Genomic DNA, 17,557 nt, shown 5'->3' with positions numbered 1-17,557 from the left:
TGCTGATTGAGGTGGAATATTCTGCTTCTGGATGTTAATAGCTTGTTGCCTACTGATAAAACATTTTGCACAAGATTATCTTGCATTCAGACCAGTAACTGTTCGCTACAATTACCCACATTGTCTTATTACTAAAACCCGATTTAAATCATCTGTTTTAAAGCAACGGGACGAGCAGGAAATGTCTGCAAAAAGGATTACATGTCCTGGTCTATTGGTAACTATTGAACATTCACAAACACACACACTTAAAAGAACTTCTCCAAAAACACTTAATTTGCTCCTTTTTGTATTTATGTTGCTTTTTGTGAAAGAAAAAGTAAAAAAAAAAAAAAAAAAGTACAAGCTGGACATGTCCTTTATGCTGAACTCAGAGTGGAAGCAAACACCCCCTCCGGGAGTCCCACAGCACAGAATCCTGAGGGACATCCAGCTAATACACCCATCCAAACTAATTTTTACTGCAATGGGACTGCTAGTGTGTGTGTGTGTGTGTGTGTGTGTGTGAGGACATGCAGATGTGTGTTTGCAGTAAAACAAACAAAAAAAAAATGTATCTTAGTCCGTCTGACGCAGTTCATGTTGGCTGCATGAAGTTCCCAGGCCAGGTTCTCTGTGTTTGTGCTCATCAGTGCTGCCACCGTGTGGCTGGACTGGGAAACAGCTGCTGCTCTATGAAGAAGAGTTCGTGGTGGCACCCGCGGCGACAGGGGACGGAGAAACGACGACAGGGCGGGGATTTGGTGGCTCTTCTCATGCAGGCTGGCAGCGGGGGTCTTAGCTTCCGTAGTGCATGGTGTTGCTAGGGATCGCCATGGGGGACGCCATGGAGATGGCTGGGCCACCCATGGTGAACTGGTTGGTCACTGGATAGTGGCCACTGCTGCTGCTGTGACTTTGCTGGCCAGTCGATGCACCTAGAAAATTTGAATAAAGTCAGATGACTCGCTCACACTTTCAATCAATAAAGGACACAGACACGTACCCTGGACTATTCCGGTGCTCATGATGGAGCCCATTCTGGAGTGAGTGTGGTTCACAATCCCTGTGTTCACTGCACGACAATCAAATCAGCCTCATCATACACATACAGCAGATTCCTCTTCACTGTGTGAGAGTGTGCGTGTGCATGAGTGTGTGAGCGAGTGTGAGTGAGCGTGCGTGAGTGAGTGAGCGCGTGTGTTCGTGTGAGAGTGTGCGCGAGCGTGTGTATGAGTGAGTGCGCGTGCGTGAGCGAGTGAGTGAGCGCGTGTGTGTGTGTGCGTGAGCGTGTGAGCGTGAGTGTGTGCGTGAGCGTGTGAGTGAGTGTGCGTGCGTGCGAGTGTGTGAGCGTGCGTGAGTGTGAGCGTGCGAGTGAGTGTGCGCGCGTGTGTGTGTGTGAGTGAGTGTGCGTGTGAGCGTGTGTGTGAGTGAGTGTGCGTGTGAGCGTGTGTGCGAGTGTGTGAGCGTGCGCGAGCGTGTGAGTGAGTGTGTGAGTGAGTGTGTGAGTGCGCGTGTGTGTGTGTGTGCGCGTGAGTGAGTGTGTGCGCGTGTGTGTGTGTGAGTGCGCGAGCGTGTGTGTGCGCGAGCGTGTGTGCGTGCGCGAGCGTGTGAGTGTGCGCGAGCGTGTGTGAGTGTGCGCGAGCGTGTGAGCGCGAGCGTGTGTGTGTGTGTGTGCGCGAGCGTGTGTGTGCGCGAGCGTGTGAGCGTGAGTGTGTGCGTGAGCGTGTGTGTGCGTGAGCGTGTGAGTGAGTGTGCGCGCGTGTGTGAGTGAGTGTGCGCGAGCGTGTGAGCGTGAGTGTGCGCGTGAGCGTGTGAGTGAGTGTGCGCGCGTGTGTGAGTGAGTGTGCGCGAGCGTGTGAGCGTGAGTGTGTGCGCGAGCGTGTGAGCGTGAGTGTGCGCGAGCGTGTGAGCGTGAGTGTGCGTGAGCGTGAGTGTGTGCGTGAGCGTGTGTGTGCGTGAGCGTGTGTGTGCGCGAGCGTGTGTGTGCGCGAGTGTGTGCGTGAGCGTGAGTGTGTGCGTGAGTGTGCGCGCGTGTGTGAGTGAGTGTGCGCGAGCGTGTGAGCGTGAGTGTGTGCGTGAGCGTGTGAGTGAGTGTGCGCGCGTGTGTGAGTGAGTGTGCGCGAGCGTGTGAGCGTGAGTGTGTGCGTGAGCGTGTGTGCGCGAGCGTGTGTGTGTGTGCGCGAGCGTGTGTGTGTGTGCGCGAGCGTGTGAGCGTGAGTGTGCGCGTGAGCGTGTGAGTGAGTGTGCGCGCGTGTGTGAGTGAGTGTGCGCGAGCGTGTGAGCGTGAGTGTGTGCGCGAGCGTGTGAGCGTGAGTGTGTGCGTGAGCGTGTGAGTGTGTGCGTGAGCGTGTGAGTGAGTGTGCGCGCGTGTGTGAGTGAGTGTGCGCGAGCGTGTGAGCGTGAGTGTGTGCGTGAGCGTGTGTGCGCGAGCGTGTGTGTGTGTGTGTGTGCACGAGCGTGTGTGTGTGTGCGCGAGCGTGTGAGTGTGTGCGTGAGCGTGTGAGTGAGTGTGCGCGCGTGTGTGAGTGAGTGTGCGCGAGCGTGAGTGTGTGCGTGAGCGTGTGTGCGCGAGCGTGTGTGTGTGTGTGTGTGCGTGAGCGTGTGAGCGTGAGTGTGTGCGTGAGTGTGAGCGTGTGTGTGTGTGCGCGAGCGTGTGTGCGCGAGCGTGTGTGTGTGTGCGCGAGCGTGCGAGCGTGTGAGTGAGCGTGCGAGTGTGTGAGTGAGCGTGCGAGTGTGTGAGCGTGCGCGAGCGTGTGAGCGTGAGCGTGTGAGTGAGCGTGTGAGTGAGCGTGCGAGCGTGTGAGCGTGTGAGTGTGTGTGTGCGAGCGTGTGAGTGAGCGTGCGAGTGTGTGAGTGAGCGTGCGAGTGTGTGAGCGTGCGCGAGCGTGTGAGCGTGAGCGTGTGAGTGAGCGTGTGAGCGTGAGCGTGTGAGTGAGCGTGTGAGCGTGAGCGTGTGAGTGAGCGTGTGAGTGAGCGTGTGAGTGAGCGTGCGAGCGTGCGAGCGTGTGAGCGTGAGCGTGCGAGCGTGTGAGCGTGTGAGTGTGTGTGTGTGTGTGTGTGTGTGTGTGTGTGTGTGTGCGTACCGAGAGGGATGAGGTTGTTGTGGGACACGGTGGAGCCGCTGCCGATGACGGTGCTGAGATCGTACGCTGTCGGCATCCCTGTGAAGAAGGAGGCGGATGCAGGATGCGTCACCGGACAGTATGTGACCTCTGACGAGGGGACGGGGACGGGGACGTACCTGACACCGCCATGCCCTGGCTCATGCTGTACGCCCCCCCGGTGTTCCACATGGTCTCAGATGGTGAGGAGTAGTGCGAGCCGGGCGGGGGGGTGGGGGCGGAGCCTGTATATCTGCAAAAACACACAAGAAAGGAGTCCGCTGCTGCAACCTAAAAAAGCTCAGAGTCCGGAGGTTGTGGGTGGCGCAGAACGTCCACCGCGGAACGTGGTCACCATGACGAGCAGGTACGAGGTACGGTGACGGTGGAACTCGCTAAACTAGCAGCACAACTTCTGCCCCCGCTGAAAAATGACATGAATCCATTACCGAAAAAAGGGATTCTTCAGGTCCAAGAGATTGCTGGACTTGGAGCCGGTCTGGTCCACCTGGGCAACAATGCTAATGTCATAACTCTGTCTGAAAGCACACGAGAAGACAGGGACCTCGTTCAGGACAACACGCCGTTACATTAAATATCAGAAGATTATCATGAGAAAGCAACATTAATAGAGAACATGGAATTTACAATCATTCCTCAGATCTACAGATGAGAGCGTTTTATCTGATGTTCTTCACCAGCAGTTCCACGTTGATGAGGAACCGCTCCCCACTCGTCCCTAATGCATTTAATGAGCAGAAACGTACCTCTTGTTGGCGATGAGCAGGACCGTCCCAGACATGGTGTCCCCGGCCTTGGCGAAGAGGGGGGACTGAAGCAGGCAGCGGACCTGGTACCAGTGAGTCAGGGGCTCCGTGGGGGCCGTGGAGAGCCACACCGTCATCCTGAGGAGAGACCCGGCAGAGTACTGCTCACTGGAACCCAGTGGAAGAACTACCTTCCCACCATCAACACCACTTACACAGAGCCCATGAAGGCCACGTCGAACCAGAAGGCCAAGCCATGGACCAGTCCTGAGTGCATCATGTGGAACTTAAACGGGATCTCAATCCTGCAGAAAGAAAGACGTCTCGGCGTTTAAAAGGCGCTTTAACGTTTGAGGGGAACTCTCCAGAAGGGAAACGTACTTGTATAAATCTTCCTCTTTAGCCTCCAGGAAGTTTACGGTGTATTTCACAGATTTGGCCATTAGAATCCGAAGATCAAACGTGTCCTACAAAAAATGAATGAATGCAGATATTTATCTGGATCAGCTCCAGAGCGTGAACTTTAACCCCACGGTTCCTACCACAATGGGCTGGCGGAAGTACTCGTCCACAGCTGCTCCTCTGAGGGCCGACAGGTCCACTCCATGGAAGGAGGGCTGGTACCTGAGCATCAAGCATCAAAATGGCGGCGAGAGGAACATCACTGCACAGGAACGTGAACGTTTCTTTACAAGAACTCACCAGAAATTGGCCTTGGTGAACTGCTCCATGTAGAGCTGCTCGTCCGTGAATGGCGCCAAGTGGACGTCACCGATAGTGGGAAACATCTTACCTACAAGCAGAACATTGACAATCGTGCCATTACATTACTCACCTTAACCTTCATCCATCCATCCATCCATCTCCCCGTCTCCACATCATCCCAGGTCCTGCAGTTACCCTCCTTTCTTCTTACTCAAGATTGTTGCCATGCCTCGTTCTCTACCCACAATGCACCAGCTTTCTACTTCTTGACTAGTCTCAATCACATAACTCCGTCTCAGTCTCGGTTACCATTTGGCTTGAGGAACTTCTTGGCGTGCAAGTAGCTTTCCAGCATCCTCTCGTTGAACAGCATGTAGCCCATGGGTTCTGAGATGATAATGTCCACCTGCTCGGGCAGAGTGACCTCCTCCACCTTCCCAGGGATGACCACCACCCGCTCAGTCAGTCGGTTGCTGTTCACCAGCAGCTGAAAGATAGATGGGTAGGTGTGTCCAGAGCTTTGCATCTGATTCAGATGATGAGGAAATGTTACCTCTGCATGCTGAGCCATGGTGCTGGCTTCCACGGCGTAGACCTTCCTGGCCCCGGCCTGGGCAGCGAAGAACGAGAGGATCCCGGAGCCACAGCCCACGTCCAACACCACCTACAGGAGCAGGTCAGGGTCAAATTCCCTCCTGGTGAATGGACAACCCAGAAGCTACAGAAGACACTGAAGGAGCCTGCACCTTGTCTTTAAAGTCTGTGTGATTCTGCAGAATGGCCCTCTGGTACGTTCCAGTCCTCACGTAGTCCTGCATCATGTTCTGTTGCTGAGAGAGATATCCATAAAACTGCAACAGAGGTCAAGCGCGGGTGTTGATATGAAGACAAGATGAAGTGACGTCAGCGTCCATTCAAGACTGGGGACATGAACCTGGAAGTACTGAACCGCCGACGACTCCTCGGTCCTTTCACTGAACGCCGACGTCTCTCCTTTGTGTCCCCGGCAGTTAGTAAGGACATTGTAGAAGGAAGAGAACTCTGGAACGAGGAGGACGAGAATCACCACCTAATTACATCTGCAAATCTCCAGGACCTCCAGAAGAACACCTCACCTGGCGTGGAGGAGAACTGCAGCAGGACGCTGTTGCAGCCCAGCGTGATGATGAAGGACTGCTTCCCCACCCGACTGCACTCGGTGTCTCGCGACACCGAGCATTTGAAGACGCAGGTCTCTTCTGCTGTGGACAAGGGACAAGCAGCAGAAATGACATCCTTAGTAGAGGACCGCGGGGCCGAGGAAGCCACGTTTCTCCTCCCTCTCTCGCCCCATCATGATCTTTAGAAGACATCTAGTGGAGGTTGATTCAGCCACGTCATCTCCAAGGCAGAGGAGAGTCCAGATACATTATCTCCTGGTACCTTGCGAGATGGTGGCACCAGTGGAGCGACTGGAAGCCACCATAAAATATTCAGCTCATTCCGCCCTTAAACAGGGTCTCAGAAAAGGCGTCAAAATGTCCCGGAGGTGAACAAAGGGCCCGAGCTTCCACATGCAGTTTAAAAACCCTCAGAAGCAGAAACGAAGAGGGACACGACGAGCGTCCCAGAGGACAGGACAGCAGCATGGGACCCATGACCACACATCACCTGGACCTGGACCTGGACACGGATCCTGGGTTCTACTGTTCTAGCAGCTGGGTTCCAGCTCAGACCCTCCAACTAATCATTCCTGTCCAGCAACAAATCGATTTAAATCCCGAAAAGACGCACGGCGGTGACGTCAGGAGGACGCGGGACACCCCGCCGTCTTCTACTCACCGTTGGACAGGCTGAGCAGCGCCGCGTCCTGCGACGTCCTCACCTCCAGCCGCAGCGGCTGCTGCTCCGAGTGCCGCTGGATGTCTCCGTTCGCGTCTCCGATGGACACCAGCCGCACGCCGGGGAACACGGACACCGCCATCTTCGATCTGGGACGCGGGGACGCGGGGCCTCTACCGCCGCCGTGCGGCCGCGGCGGGAACTGCGGCCGTTTATTCATTCATTCCCGGCCTGAGTTTACTCCACATTTTAAACGCGGAGAAGGTTGTACATTTGCATTCTGCAGCTTCCTCGTTCTGTGTCCTTCCCGGTCAGAGACGGGACTGCGTGCATTTAAACGGCTTTTAAGATCTCGTACTTACATATCATATGAACAGATACACATTTCTCCTGGTTCCTTTCATGCGAACTTTTAATGTGAAAGAAGAATATAAAGGGTAATATATCATTTAAACACAATATAAATGGTACAAGGTAACAATCAGAACTTTGACATTTAAACCATGCAAAAAAAGTCAGAAGTAGAAAATCCCCTGAACCTGCACATTTTAAGCAGAAGAGCAGAAACGGGAGGATTTACTCTTCTTTCCCAGAACCCTGACAACAACTGCAGAAAAGAGCACAGCGTTTCAGGTTAAATACGTATGAAAGGAAATCCAAGAAGGGTTCTCATCATGTTCCATTTGTGATTTCTGAATATTGCTAATAAGTGCATGTTTAACTCCAGAACTAATATCTTTACATATCGATTATAATAACAACACATATATAACGTGAATCAAGCTAAATCTAGTTTTATACAGACAAGTGTCAGAAGCGTCTGTGTCTCACACAATAAAAGTCCAGGACAGCCGGGGAAGAACGTACCTCAGAAAAGCGAACAGGATTTGGGGGGTCTGAAGGGGTTGTCGCTAGATGGCACCCCCATCAGTAACGGGTCTTTGTGCGCATTTTGCAGGCAGAATGACTTCAGATCAGCAGCGGCCTGAGAGACCTAAACACGAGGAGGGTGACATCAGTGAAGATGAAGTGATGGTGACACGGTGAAACGTGTCCTCTGTGTTTAACCGTGGGCACCTTGGTGGGTCGGGATTCGAACCTTCTGATTACAGGGCCACCACTGCCCCATTAAGGGATAACACTGATGATATGCCATGTTTCATTTCAAGAGCTGTTACGAATATGACAATAGAATTGTCATTTTTTCATATTTGGTGTAAATTGGGCTCGTTCAGTGTCAGTGTACATTGTAAAAAGATTGGTCCATTAAAATAAAATGGAAGGTCAGGAAAAGCAGAGAATGTAGGTTGACGGTCCCTCTGTTAGGGGACAATTGAGCCATTGTCACAAAGCCGCGATTAACAGAGAGCAGCTCTGTGCAGCCACCATAAAAAAACACCCAGATGCTGAGAAATTCTCGACATTACATTCCGGTAAAAAGTATGGCATGGTTCCCGAGGACTGTTTTAACTTGTAATCCACAGTCTCGGCTGCTGAACAAGTGAAAAAGAAGAAGGTGCAAGCGGCGAGGACCCCGTCCTGAAGTACAGTCCCTACCTTAATGCGGCGGACGCTGGCCTCCAGCCTCAGCTGCTTCACAGATCTTTGTGCCATCACCAGGCTGCTGCTGTTCGCGCTGTTGTTGGACATGACGGCCAGGGGAAAGCAGGAACCGCAGCCGATCACAGCCACATTAAGTCCCTGCTGCTCAGCGGCGCCCCCTACATTCCTCTGGCTCCTGTCTCAACACACTAATTGGTCTGAGGGGAGAAATGAGGGCAACAATTAAGCAAAGTGGGATTCATTTAGGCTCAAATGACATAAATAATGTCTATGCACGTGAATGGAGCTTCGTTAACCCTGAGCAGGGCCGAGTCGTGTCTGGAAAGTGAATGAATCAGAGTTTTACTAATACAGGCTGGTAAAAATAGTTTAGTTATATAAGATAAGGTGGGAAATTTACAAAAGTGGGAAACTTTCATATGAGGCTTAAAGTGAGGAGACAGTGACTGAGAATTGACAATTACAAAATTATGCATTTGAATAATTAATAGGTGACGTAACGTGATCTGAATATCATGTATTATATCATCAAGATATAAAGTGTATTAAGTCATAAAGAAGGGATGCAACAAAACCTTCATGAAGAGTTCTTTTCATGACTTTCCCTACATTTCCTGCTCTCTGATCTTTGATCAGAATCATGGGATCAGGGTGATCATGTGGCATGGCCTATCTCTAATTTCTTTATTTATAGCCCTTTTATAAAGTCACAAGTTCGCTGTCTCTTCTTCACAAACAAGTATTCTGTTTCACAGAGATTTTCACAGGAAAATGTAGGATTAAGCAACAGTAATTATGAACGTAATGCAAAACACTCCCACGAGCATTAGCACATTATTAGCATAGTTTTAAATACCCCATCTAATGCTCCAGGATACTATAAAAACATTAAAAAAGCAAATTATTGGTAAAATTGATGGTTTACAAATGGTGCTGTGTGTAGTATGCGTCTAGTAATACAGCATAGAAATGGCTATCTGTCTTATTCTCTGACTGAGAGCTGAAATATGGTTCAGGTATAATGATCAATATCCACAGATACTTCATTATTTCGTTTAACAATCTTATATTCTACGTGTGTAATGTAAACATTTCTATCATGAAGGGGGCAGATCTGGCCTCAACCACGACCACTTTAATCTCTCACTACCTCACACTGTGCTGTTGTGCTATTATTATGGGTGGTAGTAGCCCTGAGAACCACAAGACCCGGGTTCAAACCCCACTTACTACCATCGTGTCCCTGAGCAGGACACTTGGTCGCTCTGGATAAGGGCGTCTGGTAAATGCTGTAAATGTAAATGATCATTATTATCAATGTCCTGTCACTGTACTACATACACCATATGCTGAATAACTCCATCCTCTGATATACTGTCATATTGCTGCTACTTGCCGACCTGCTCTGTTGTGTGGTTTTATGTCGCCGCACCATGTTGTGTGTTATTCTGTCTTTTTGCAAGTTTCACACTCTCGTCTCTCTGCGTCCGTATGTGGTGACAATAAAGTTGACTTTGACCTGCCTTTGAACGCGCGTGTGCCCCGGAAGTGAAGAGTCGCTCTTCTCGCGTGTATCCGCTCTTTGCGCCCGGAAGTGCGCCGAGTTTCCGCCGGTTTTCGGGGTTCGTCATGTTAATGCGGGTCGGTGCTGTGCTGTGAAGTGTGGGCTCGGGTTTTGGGGGTTTTTGGGGGTCTGATCGGACTCTGTTCTGTTCTTTAGAGAGTGCTGCAGCTCGGGGTGTCCTCGCTCGGAGGACGTCGGACGGTCCACCGCAGCGCGGCGTGGAGAAGTCCCCTCATCCCCATCGTGGTGGAGCAGACGGTGAGATTTGGTGGCGGACTTGTCGCTTGCTGTCCGCACCGCTTTTACTCCTCTGCTTGTTTAGGGACGGGGGGAGCGCGCCTATGACATTTACTCCCGGCTCCTGCGAGAGAGGATCATCTGCGTCATGGGTCCCGTAAGTCCACCGCACCGTCCAGCACCATGGACCCACTGACGCTGCGCTGACACGCTTCTCCTCCACCCCAGATCGACGATTCGGTGGCCAGCCTGGTCATCGCCCAGCTGCTGTTCCTGCAGTCGGAGAGCAACAACAAGCCCATCCACATGTACATCAACAGTCCAGGTGAGGCCAGGTGGCGGGCGGGACGCCTGTCCCGCAGAGCCGCAGCCATCCCTGTCCTGCTTGTCCGGCAGGTGGCGTGGTGACCGCGGGCCTGGCCATCTACGACACCATGCAGTACATCCTCAACCCCATCGCCACCTGGTGCGTGGGCCAGGCCGCCAGCATGGGCAGCCTGCTCCTGGCTGCGGGCACGGCGGGGATGAGGCACTCGCTCCCCAACGCCAGGATCATGGTGCACCAGCCGTCCGGAGGAGCCAGGGTGGGAAAATAAGATCTCACCAAGGATGATGTTCAATACAGAGGACATGTTTTACCATGTCACTGTGTGCTGTGCTGCAGTGTTTCATGCAGGGACGCGAGTCTGTGAATTCCATCTCATTCTTTCTGTCTTCGTAGGGTCAAGCGACGGATATAGCTATTCAGGCAGAGGAGATCCTCAAGCTGAAGAGACAGATCAACAATATCTACTGCAAACACACCGGCCAGCTCCTGGAGACCATAGGTGACGGCTTCTTGTTGTATTGCGGGCGTTGATGCTGCAACTGGTGTACGAACGACAACTTTGTCCGTTTCTGTTCCCCAGAAAGCGTGATGGAAAGAGACCGCTACATGAGCCCTATGGAGGCACAGGATTTTGGCATCATTGACCGTGTCCTGGTCCACCCGCCCCAAGCGGGTCAGGATGAGCCCGAACTGGTCCAGAAGGACCCGCTCAGCCCAACAGGTTCCCCTGCCATGCCTGAGGCGCCAAGCACTGAGAAGGGCGGAGCAGGGGCCAACGCCCCCTCGTCCTACAAGCCCGAGCCGTGAACCAGCCTCGGCACCGCTGTGTCCCCCCGGATTCATCGTCTCTGATGAGGACTGCGTTTGGTTTTGGTTAATCATTCAACATGTTTGAATAAATTTGATGTTTCTAAAGAATCGGAGCCGTTCTGCTTGTAGATGTTCTACAGAATGTAGAACAGGATTTCATGCTTGAAGTCAGAATGCTGCAAGGAATGCGTCCTTATCCAGAGCGACTTAGTCAGTAGTTACAGGGACAGTCCCCCCCTGGAGACACTCAGGGTTAAGTGTCCTGCTCAGGGACACGATGGTAGTAAGTGGGGTTTGAACCTGGTCTTCTGGTTCGTAGGCTACTATATTGTACTGGAATGAATCATTCACCATTCGTGGGAATGCATTTGCAGAAGTGTGATTAATAATGCATATGTAAAATACAACTATTACCAAAATGATAAAAGTAGAGTTGTTTTTTCCAGTAGCCTTCATTTTAAAGTTGGAAAGAGTTGAGCTTGATTCATGTAAAATGAAGAGTTAAGTAAATGATTTTATTTCGATGTTAGAGTTAAAACAGCATGACGTGTGCCATTAAAAAGAAGGGTTGCAGTAGATTTGTTCATTTGAAGAGGAGACCTTCTAGGTTCTACTCACACAACATTGTGCACATAATTCTGCACCTCCGGTGAATATTTACAGATATTAGTGATCAATGATTTAAAAATGGGCTAATTTGAGAAAATGAATAAAATAAAAGTAAATGTCAAGAAAGAGGGGAAAAAAACCTAAAAGCCACTATGGGTATGACCTTCGACCCAGTCAGGATTGTACGGGCTTAAAGCAGGGCGTGCCGTACAAGCCACAAGGCTGAAATCTCGGCAGGAATGTCACATGACGGAGCAGCTTGACCAGCCCTTCTTCTTGGTGGTGGTGGCCCAGCGGAGCCAGCTCAGGCTGCCGTCCCTGTAGGGCGGGTATCGCAGCACGTTGATCTTCTCCAGGCCCCAGCCTCGCAGCATGCACCCGCGCCGATGGCTGAACGTCTCGAAGCTCCAGCGGCCGTGGTAGCTGCCCATTCCGCTGGCACCTGCTCAACCACACGCCAAGTTCCGTTACTGACGACCCTCTGGTCAGCAATGAAGGGTCATCTCCAGCGTTCTGAAAAGAACTCACCCACTCCTCCAAACGGTAAGCCAGGTAGAGTCATATGCACAATGCCGTCATTGGAACAGAACCCCCCACTGCTGGTCTTCTCCAGAACGGTGCTCACTGCCTGTCAAGAAAGATCTGGAAATGTCCCTCTCTGCAGCCATTTTAGGAACTGATAAAATGCATCTAGCGCATTTGCAACATGGACACTTATTCCAAACTAAAGAAAAGATCAGATTAATGAAACGAGTGCCCGTGTCTCATATAAAAGTTCCACCGCTCACCTTGGACTCATCGGAGAAGACGTACAGGGCGAGTGGCTTCTCTCTGCGGTTTATGAGCTCGATACCTTCCTCTAGTGACTCGATGGTTAGGATTGGAAGGATGGGACCGAAGATTTCTTCTTGCATCAAAGCATCAGACTCTTGGACATCCACCACCACAGTAGGAGCTGGACGGGAAGAGGACACGTTGCGAGTTGAAGGTTTTTTTATTCAGTATTTTCATGCCCATGCTCCCTCCTCCACTCACCGATGTACCTCTCTTCCCTGCTGCTCTCGCCACCGATCGCCACCCTCCCTCCGGACCGTCCCAGCAGGTCCATGAGACGACTCCAGTGCCGTTCAGTCACAATACGTCCCATGTCCACGCTTCGCTGCGGCTGAGGCCCATAGAAGTGGTGCAGGGCCTGCTGCAGGGCGGGCAGGAGGACGTCGCGGACCTGCCTGCTGCAGAGCACGTAGTCGGGGGCGACGCAGCTCTGGCCCGCGTTGAAGTATTTGGCCCACGCCAGCCTCTTGGCCGCGGCAGGGATGTCCAGCTGGCCGTACAGGAGACAGGGACACTTGCCGCCCAGCTCCAGCGTGACGGGCGTGAGGTGAACGGCGGCCGCCTGCAGGACGCTCCGAGCCACGGCCTGCGAGCCTGGGGACAGCGACAGACTAAACGTCACCTCACACGCTCAGGCGGGACCACGGAACGGCCGCTCAGAACAACCAGGTCAAGTACCGGTGTAGAAGATGTGGTCAAATCGGTTCTCCAGCAACCGCGCGGTCGCTTCTGCTCCGCCGCAGACCACTGAGAAGCACTCCTGGAAAAGTCAGGACATCAGTGACACGTTTTGGGGACATATAGAACTTCACAAAGTCAGGTTCACCTGAGACAGATATTTGGGGATCAGTTCAGCCAGAAGGGCTTCTGTTGCTTGACTGATCTCAGACGGCTTGAGAACAGCGCAGTTTCCTGGGAGGTTAAAATGGAAGCAATTAATGATACAGATTCATACAGATATAGACATTAAAAACAGGAAACGAGCAGAGTGTGGGAATACATGCTGAGGTTCATTATGCTTTGAGAAGGGACGAGATCTACCTGCAGCGATCGCACCAACCAGGGGTAAGAGGACCAGCTGGAGAGGGTAGTTCCAAGCGCCAATGATGAGAACCACACCTAAAGGCTCTCTGTGCACAAAACAATCATCCAGCTTTGTAGCCTTTGAAGCAGACAGAGGGAGGGACACATTTGGACATGCAACGTGTTGTTAAAAGCAGCAGAATTTGGAAATGGCGTGTACGTGCGGGTCCTACTGCGAATACCTTCACAGGTTATCTGGAGTTAAGACGCACTGATTATCTCGAAACAAAGAATGTCTCATGGCGTCTCACCAGATTTTTGCCCACATAGTCCGGCTGAACCCAGTACTTCAGGTTATCGATGGCATAGCAGATGTCGTTCACCACCATCTCGATTTCCGAGAGGACGGCCTCAAACTTGGGCTGTAAAGCAGGCGGGTTAACGCAGCTCAGCGACGCCCAGAAAGTAAGACGTTGCAGGAGAAGAACACGCACCTTGGCGAGGTCCTTGTGCAAAGCTTCCAAGATCTGCGCCTCGTTTTCCTCCATCAGCGAGAGGAGCGATCGGAGCTGGGAAAGACGGAACTCCAGAGGAACCGTCACTCTGGAGCGGAAGGCCGTCCGCAGCCTGTCGATCACTTTGCCGTGGCTCTCCATCCTGACACAGAAGGAAATGTCCTGATCAAGCGCTGAACACCAATATCCAATAAACCTCCATCCACTAGATACTGCAGGTCAGGACAGTTGAATGTGCAGCAATAATCAGTAATCTGTTCATGTGTGAATTATGTAAATATAGATTTTTTATATCTGCGTGTGAAGCAGATATAAAGGAACGACAAGTTTAAATCTTCATTTTCACTTCGACTCTGTTAAACAAGTTTTAAAAGCTGCAGTATCGCATGTTAATAGAACGTTTTATGGTAAAATACCGCAGCTCTTCTTAACTTCTTCACCCGTACCGCTCGGACCTTCTCTCGGACCTCCACTCGAACCTCCACTCGGACCTTCTCTCGGATCTTCTCTTCGACCTGCTCTCGGACCTTATCTCGGACCTGCTCTCCGACCTCCACTCGGACCTTCTCTCCGACCTCCACTCGAACCTCCACTCGGACCTTCTCTCGGATCTTCTCTCGACCTCCACTCGGACCTGCTCTCCGACCTCCACTCGGACCTTCTCTCCGACCTCCACTCGAACCTCCACTCGGACCTTCTCTCGGATCTTCTCTTCGACCTCCACTCGGACCTCCACTCGGATCTTCACTCGGACCTTCTCTCGGATCTTCTCTCGGACCTTCTCTCGGATCTTCTCTCGGACCTCCACTCGGACCTTATCTCGGACCTTATCTCGGACCTTCTCTCGGACCTTCTCTCGGACCTTCTCTTCGACCTGCTCTCGGCGCGACTGTCCGGATTTCCGGATTCTGATTCGGTTAAATCGGGTTTGGCGAGTTTGGGACTCGTGAGTCGTAATGCGGGACGAACAACGAAAGCAGATTTTTTAGCAGCAGCCCAGTAAGAAAACCATCTAATAATACAATTAAAATGGTAGAAATAGTAGAACTTCAGTGGGTGACAGTTGGTAGGAATGTTGCAGTTGTTTCACACGTAGGCGTCATTTCCGGGGGTCAGGGGGTCATGACCCCACCCCTCAAAATCAGATCCAGCCAATATAACCCTCCCAATGTAATCACATCATTTCAATTAATAAATACATTCATTGTCTTGAATTATTATTATTACATAAGATTTTCTTTAATAATTTACAATAATAGCATTTTATTCATCAGGTAATGCTACTCATCCCCCTGGCAAATACTTGGTATTACCCAATCCGAGTGGTTCTTCCCACCCCGCCCTTCGCACACTCAGAGGCTTCATAGTATTTCAAAGCGACCCTGAGGCAGTGGTGTCCTAGCAGGTATGGAGGTGGACCCATAATCAGAAGGTCAAAACACCGTCCCCACACACTGCTCCTCAGTGGCACCTTGTCCGCTTGGGGTGTTTACAGTGTGTAAAAATACTGTACAAAACTGTAATCAGACAAAATCAATATGTTTAGTGGGCTTGGCGGATCAAGAACAGAATGAGTGACATGTTCCAGTGCAGGGAGGCAGGAGGGAAGACAATGTCCTGCATCCAGGACAGCGAAGCTCTCACCCAGACGGAAGCCAGTTTTCTTCGGCTTTAGTTATCACACCACTGAAGTGGAATTTGAGTTTTATTTCAGCTGCATGGTAGAGAGAAACAGCGTTTCTCCGGAACCTGCCGCTACCTGTAGCATTTAAACAAAGTTTCATACTGAACGTGACACAGACAAACTGGGCTGCATGAAGAGCAAAATCGAATAGTAAAACCGAACAAACCATGTAGACAACAAACCAGGATGTGAGGAGCCTGAGAGCAGAGACAGATTTTAATTATTTTTGACAAAAGTTGTGATTACGGTGTGATTTTGCACTGTAAGTAGCATAGTTGAGAGCAAGCACCAGGGCAGAGCTGTTGCCGCTCAGACTGTGTCGATCAATCGCAAATCAGATGCCATCACGGAGAAGGTCACAGCCCTGCAGAGAACATTGGTTGGAGGACAGCTTTTACGTATGGAAACCCAAACAACCCATCCTATCAGTTTTTTGGCCTTCCCTATTCATAGCCCCAGCGTGGAGGGGCGTGGACCTCCAGTGGCTACAGGATCAGATGCCTCTCTCCACATGTGATTCCGTTTTCTGTTCTTCTCATATCCTTCTCATATTTCTGGTCTTCCTGACCTGTCTTGTGATGCTTGTGTACAGTTGATGGCCAGTTTTTGCCTGTCCTTGGTGTATTGAAACCACAACAGCAATAAAGGATTCTTTATGCGCTGTACTGCACCAAGCACTTGGTGGCCTTGCACATGCAAAGTTGAAATAGGTCGTTTCAGTCATGTGGTTTTGATGACCAAGTGTCTAGATAGCGATACATTCAATTCATTCATAAATATGTTGGACATGACACATATTTTTTGCTTTGAGCCCCGTGGCAAGCCTCGATGTGCATGCCTGCATGGAATGGAAAAGTGTTTCAGGTTTGGGATAAAGCTTGTCCCTCAAGATTGTGTGAAGGGTGGTGATGAAGGCACTGGAGAAATCAAAGAACATGATTCTCACAGTGGTCCCAGCGGTCTCCAGATGAGAGAGGGAACGATGTAGGAGGTTAATAATGGCATCATCCACTCCAGTGCCAGGCCGGTAGGCCAACTGAAGTGGGTCCAGTGATGAGCTCACCAGGGGTCGAACCTGAGCCAGGACCAGCTGCTCCAGGGTCTTCATCAGGCGGGTTGTCAGAGCCACCGGCCTGTAGCTGTTGAGGTCCTTGGGTCGTGGAGTCTTTGTTACTGGTAGAGGTTTTCCAAAGCTCTGGAACTGTCCCCAGCCTCCGGCTCAGGTTGAAAATGTGCTCCATCACCGCACACATTGGATCTACGCAGGGCCTGATGACCCTTGAGCTGATGCCATCTGGACCTGCTGCCTTTTTTTTTACGTTTATCCTCCTTAGTTCCCTCCTGACCTGGGTGGTTGAGACAGACAGGCTGGAGCCGTGTACTGGAAGTTGTGTTTAGGGGTGGGGAGCAGTAATCAGTGTGTGTTTCATTTCAGTTCCTTTTACACTCCCCAGGGGAGGGAGGGGTGATGCAGAAGGCCTCTTTTTATGTTGCCATACGTTAAGTCAGATAAGATAAGATAAGACAAACCTTTATTAGTCCCACAAGTGGGAGATTGTTTTATTGTCTCTGATGAGGCATATCACATACTGGGTAAAGGTGGTGAAGGTGGGTGGGTTGTGTGAGCCCTCTTTTTAATGTCCCCGACATTAAAAAGAGGGCTCTGGGGGATTTAGTCTGTAGTCTTCTGTTTCCCCTGATCATCCTTGAGATGTTCCTGCAGCTTAACTGAAGTCCACTAGTGGAAAAAACTAGTGGATTTGGAGAGGCCCACACCTGTCTAATTTCCACAGTTGACCGTATATGTCAGAGCAAAAACCAAGCATGAAGTCAAAGGAACTGTCTGTAGACTACTCCTTAAATGTCCCCTATTATGTAAATGTATTTTGCTTTTATGTATGTCTTAGTGGTCCCCTAATACTCTATCTGAAGTCTCTTTCTGAAATTCAGCCATGGTGCAGAATTATAGCCTCTTTTTGTCAGTCAAACAATCAGCTTTCCCAGTATGCACTGT

General features: G+C 51.0%; 4 protein-coding genes across 8 annotated transcripts; 1 reads left to right on the top strand and 3 right to left on the bottom strand.

Moving 5' to 3' along the window:
- Window positions 1–310: 310 nt before the first annotated feature.
- On the bottom strand, window positions 311–6,638 carry carm1 (coactivator-associated arginine methyltransferase 1). 2 transcript variants are annotated; one of them, XM_028986787.1, is made up of 16 exons: window positions 6,377–6,638; window positions 5,671–5,793; window positions 5,490–5,596; window positions 5,302–5,406; window positions 5,109–5,219; window positions 4,865–5,042; window positions 4,553–4,643; window positions 4,393–4,474; window positions 4,232–4,317; window positions 4,066–4,155; window positions 3,851–3,988; window positions 3,533–3,622; window positions 3,224–3,336; window positions 3,066–3,143; window positions 986–1,054; window positions 311–917 (listed from the first exon to the last, which is right to left on the bottom strand). In XM_028986787.1, the coding sequence occupies exons 1-16, from the start codon at window positions 6,594–6,596 to the stop codon at window positions 778–780; spliced, it is 1,821 nt and encodes a 606-aa protein (XP_028842620.1). In that variant the 5' UTR covers window positions 6,597–6,638; the 3' UTR covers window positions 311–777. The 2 variants fall into 2 exon arrangements, with proteins under 2 accessions (XP_028842620.1, XP_028842619.1); XM_028986786.1 differs by having other exon boundaries at window positions 312–917; window positions 5,671–5,796.
- A 132-nt stretch (window positions 6,639–6,770) lies between these two features.
- Window positions 6,771–9,636, bottom strand: LOC114794321 (guanine nucleotide-binding protein G(I)/G(S)/G(O) subunit gamma-5). 3 transcript variants are annotated; one of them, XM_028986806.1, is made up of 3 exons: window positions 9,340–9,386; window positions 7,934–8,136; window positions 6,771–7,370 (listed from the first exon to the last, which is right to left on the bottom strand). In XM_028986806.1, exons 2-3 carry the CDS (start codon window positions 8,024–8,026, stop codon window positions 7,245–7,247), a joined length of 219 nt encoding a protein of 72 aa, XP_028842639.1. In that variant the 5' UTR covers window positions 8,027–8,136; window positions 9,340–9,386; the 3' UTR covers window positions 6,771–7,244. The 3 variants fall into 3 exon arrangements, with proteins under 3 accessions (XP_028842639.1, XP_028842637.1, XP_028842638.1); XM_028986804.1 differs by lacking the exon at window positions 9,340–9,386 and having other exon boundaries at window positions 6,771–6,983; window positions 7,244–7,370; window positions 7,934–8,114; XM_028986805.1 differs by having other exon boundaries at window positions 7,934–9,636.
- clpp (caseinolytic mitochondrial matrix peptidase proteolytic subunit) lies at window positions 9,519–10,986 on the top strand. The gene is made up of 7 exons (XM_028986802.1): window positions 9,519–9,580; window positions 9,660–9,761; window positions 9,826–9,897; window positions 9,969–10,065; window positions 10,137–10,324; window positions 10,462–10,567; window positions 10,649–10,986. The coding sequence occupies exons 1-7, from the start codon at window positions 9,569–9,571 to the stop codon at window positions 10,873–10,875; spliced, it is 804 nt and encodes a 267-aa protein (XP_028842635.1). The 5' UTR covers window positions 9,519–9,568; the 3' UTR covers window positions 10,876–10,986.
- A 381-nt stretch (window positions 10,987–11,367) lies between these two features.
- Window positions 11,368–14,962, bottom strand: aldh3b1 (aldehyde dehydrogenase 3 family, member B1). 2 transcript variants are annotated; one of them, XM_028986788.1, is made up of 10 exons: window positions 14,276–14,962; window positions 13,839–14,001; window positions 13,656–13,766; window positions 13,363–13,483; window positions 13,148–13,233; window positions 13,000–13,081; window positions 12,523–12,915; window positions 12,276–12,442; window positions 12,016–12,115; window positions 11,368–11,929 (listed from the first exon to the last, which is right to left on the bottom strand). In XM_028986788.1, exons 2-10 carry the CDS (start codon window positions 13,998–14,000, stop codon window positions 11,730–11,732), a joined length of 1,422 nt encoding a protein of 473 aa, XP_028842621.1. In that variant the 5' UTR covers window position 14,001; window positions 14,276–14,962; the 3' UTR covers window positions 11,368–11,729. The 2 variants fall into 2 exon arrangements, with proteins under 2 accessions (XP_028842621.1, XP_028842622.1); XM_028986789.1 differs by having other exon boundaries at window positions 14,306–14,962.
- Window positions 14,963–17,557: the final 2,595 nt, after the last annotated feature.

The sequence above is a fragment of the Denticeps clupeoides genome, chromosome 7 (assembly GCF_900700375.1).
Source record: "Denticeps clupeoides chromosome 7, fDenClu1.1, whole genome shotgun sequence".
In the NCBI taxonomy this organism is placed as follows: Eukaryota; Metazoa; Chordata; class Actinopteri; order Clupeiformes; family Denticipitidae; genus Denticeps; species Denticeps clupeoides.
This window is presented reverse-complemented; position numbering and strand designations above follow the sequence as displayed.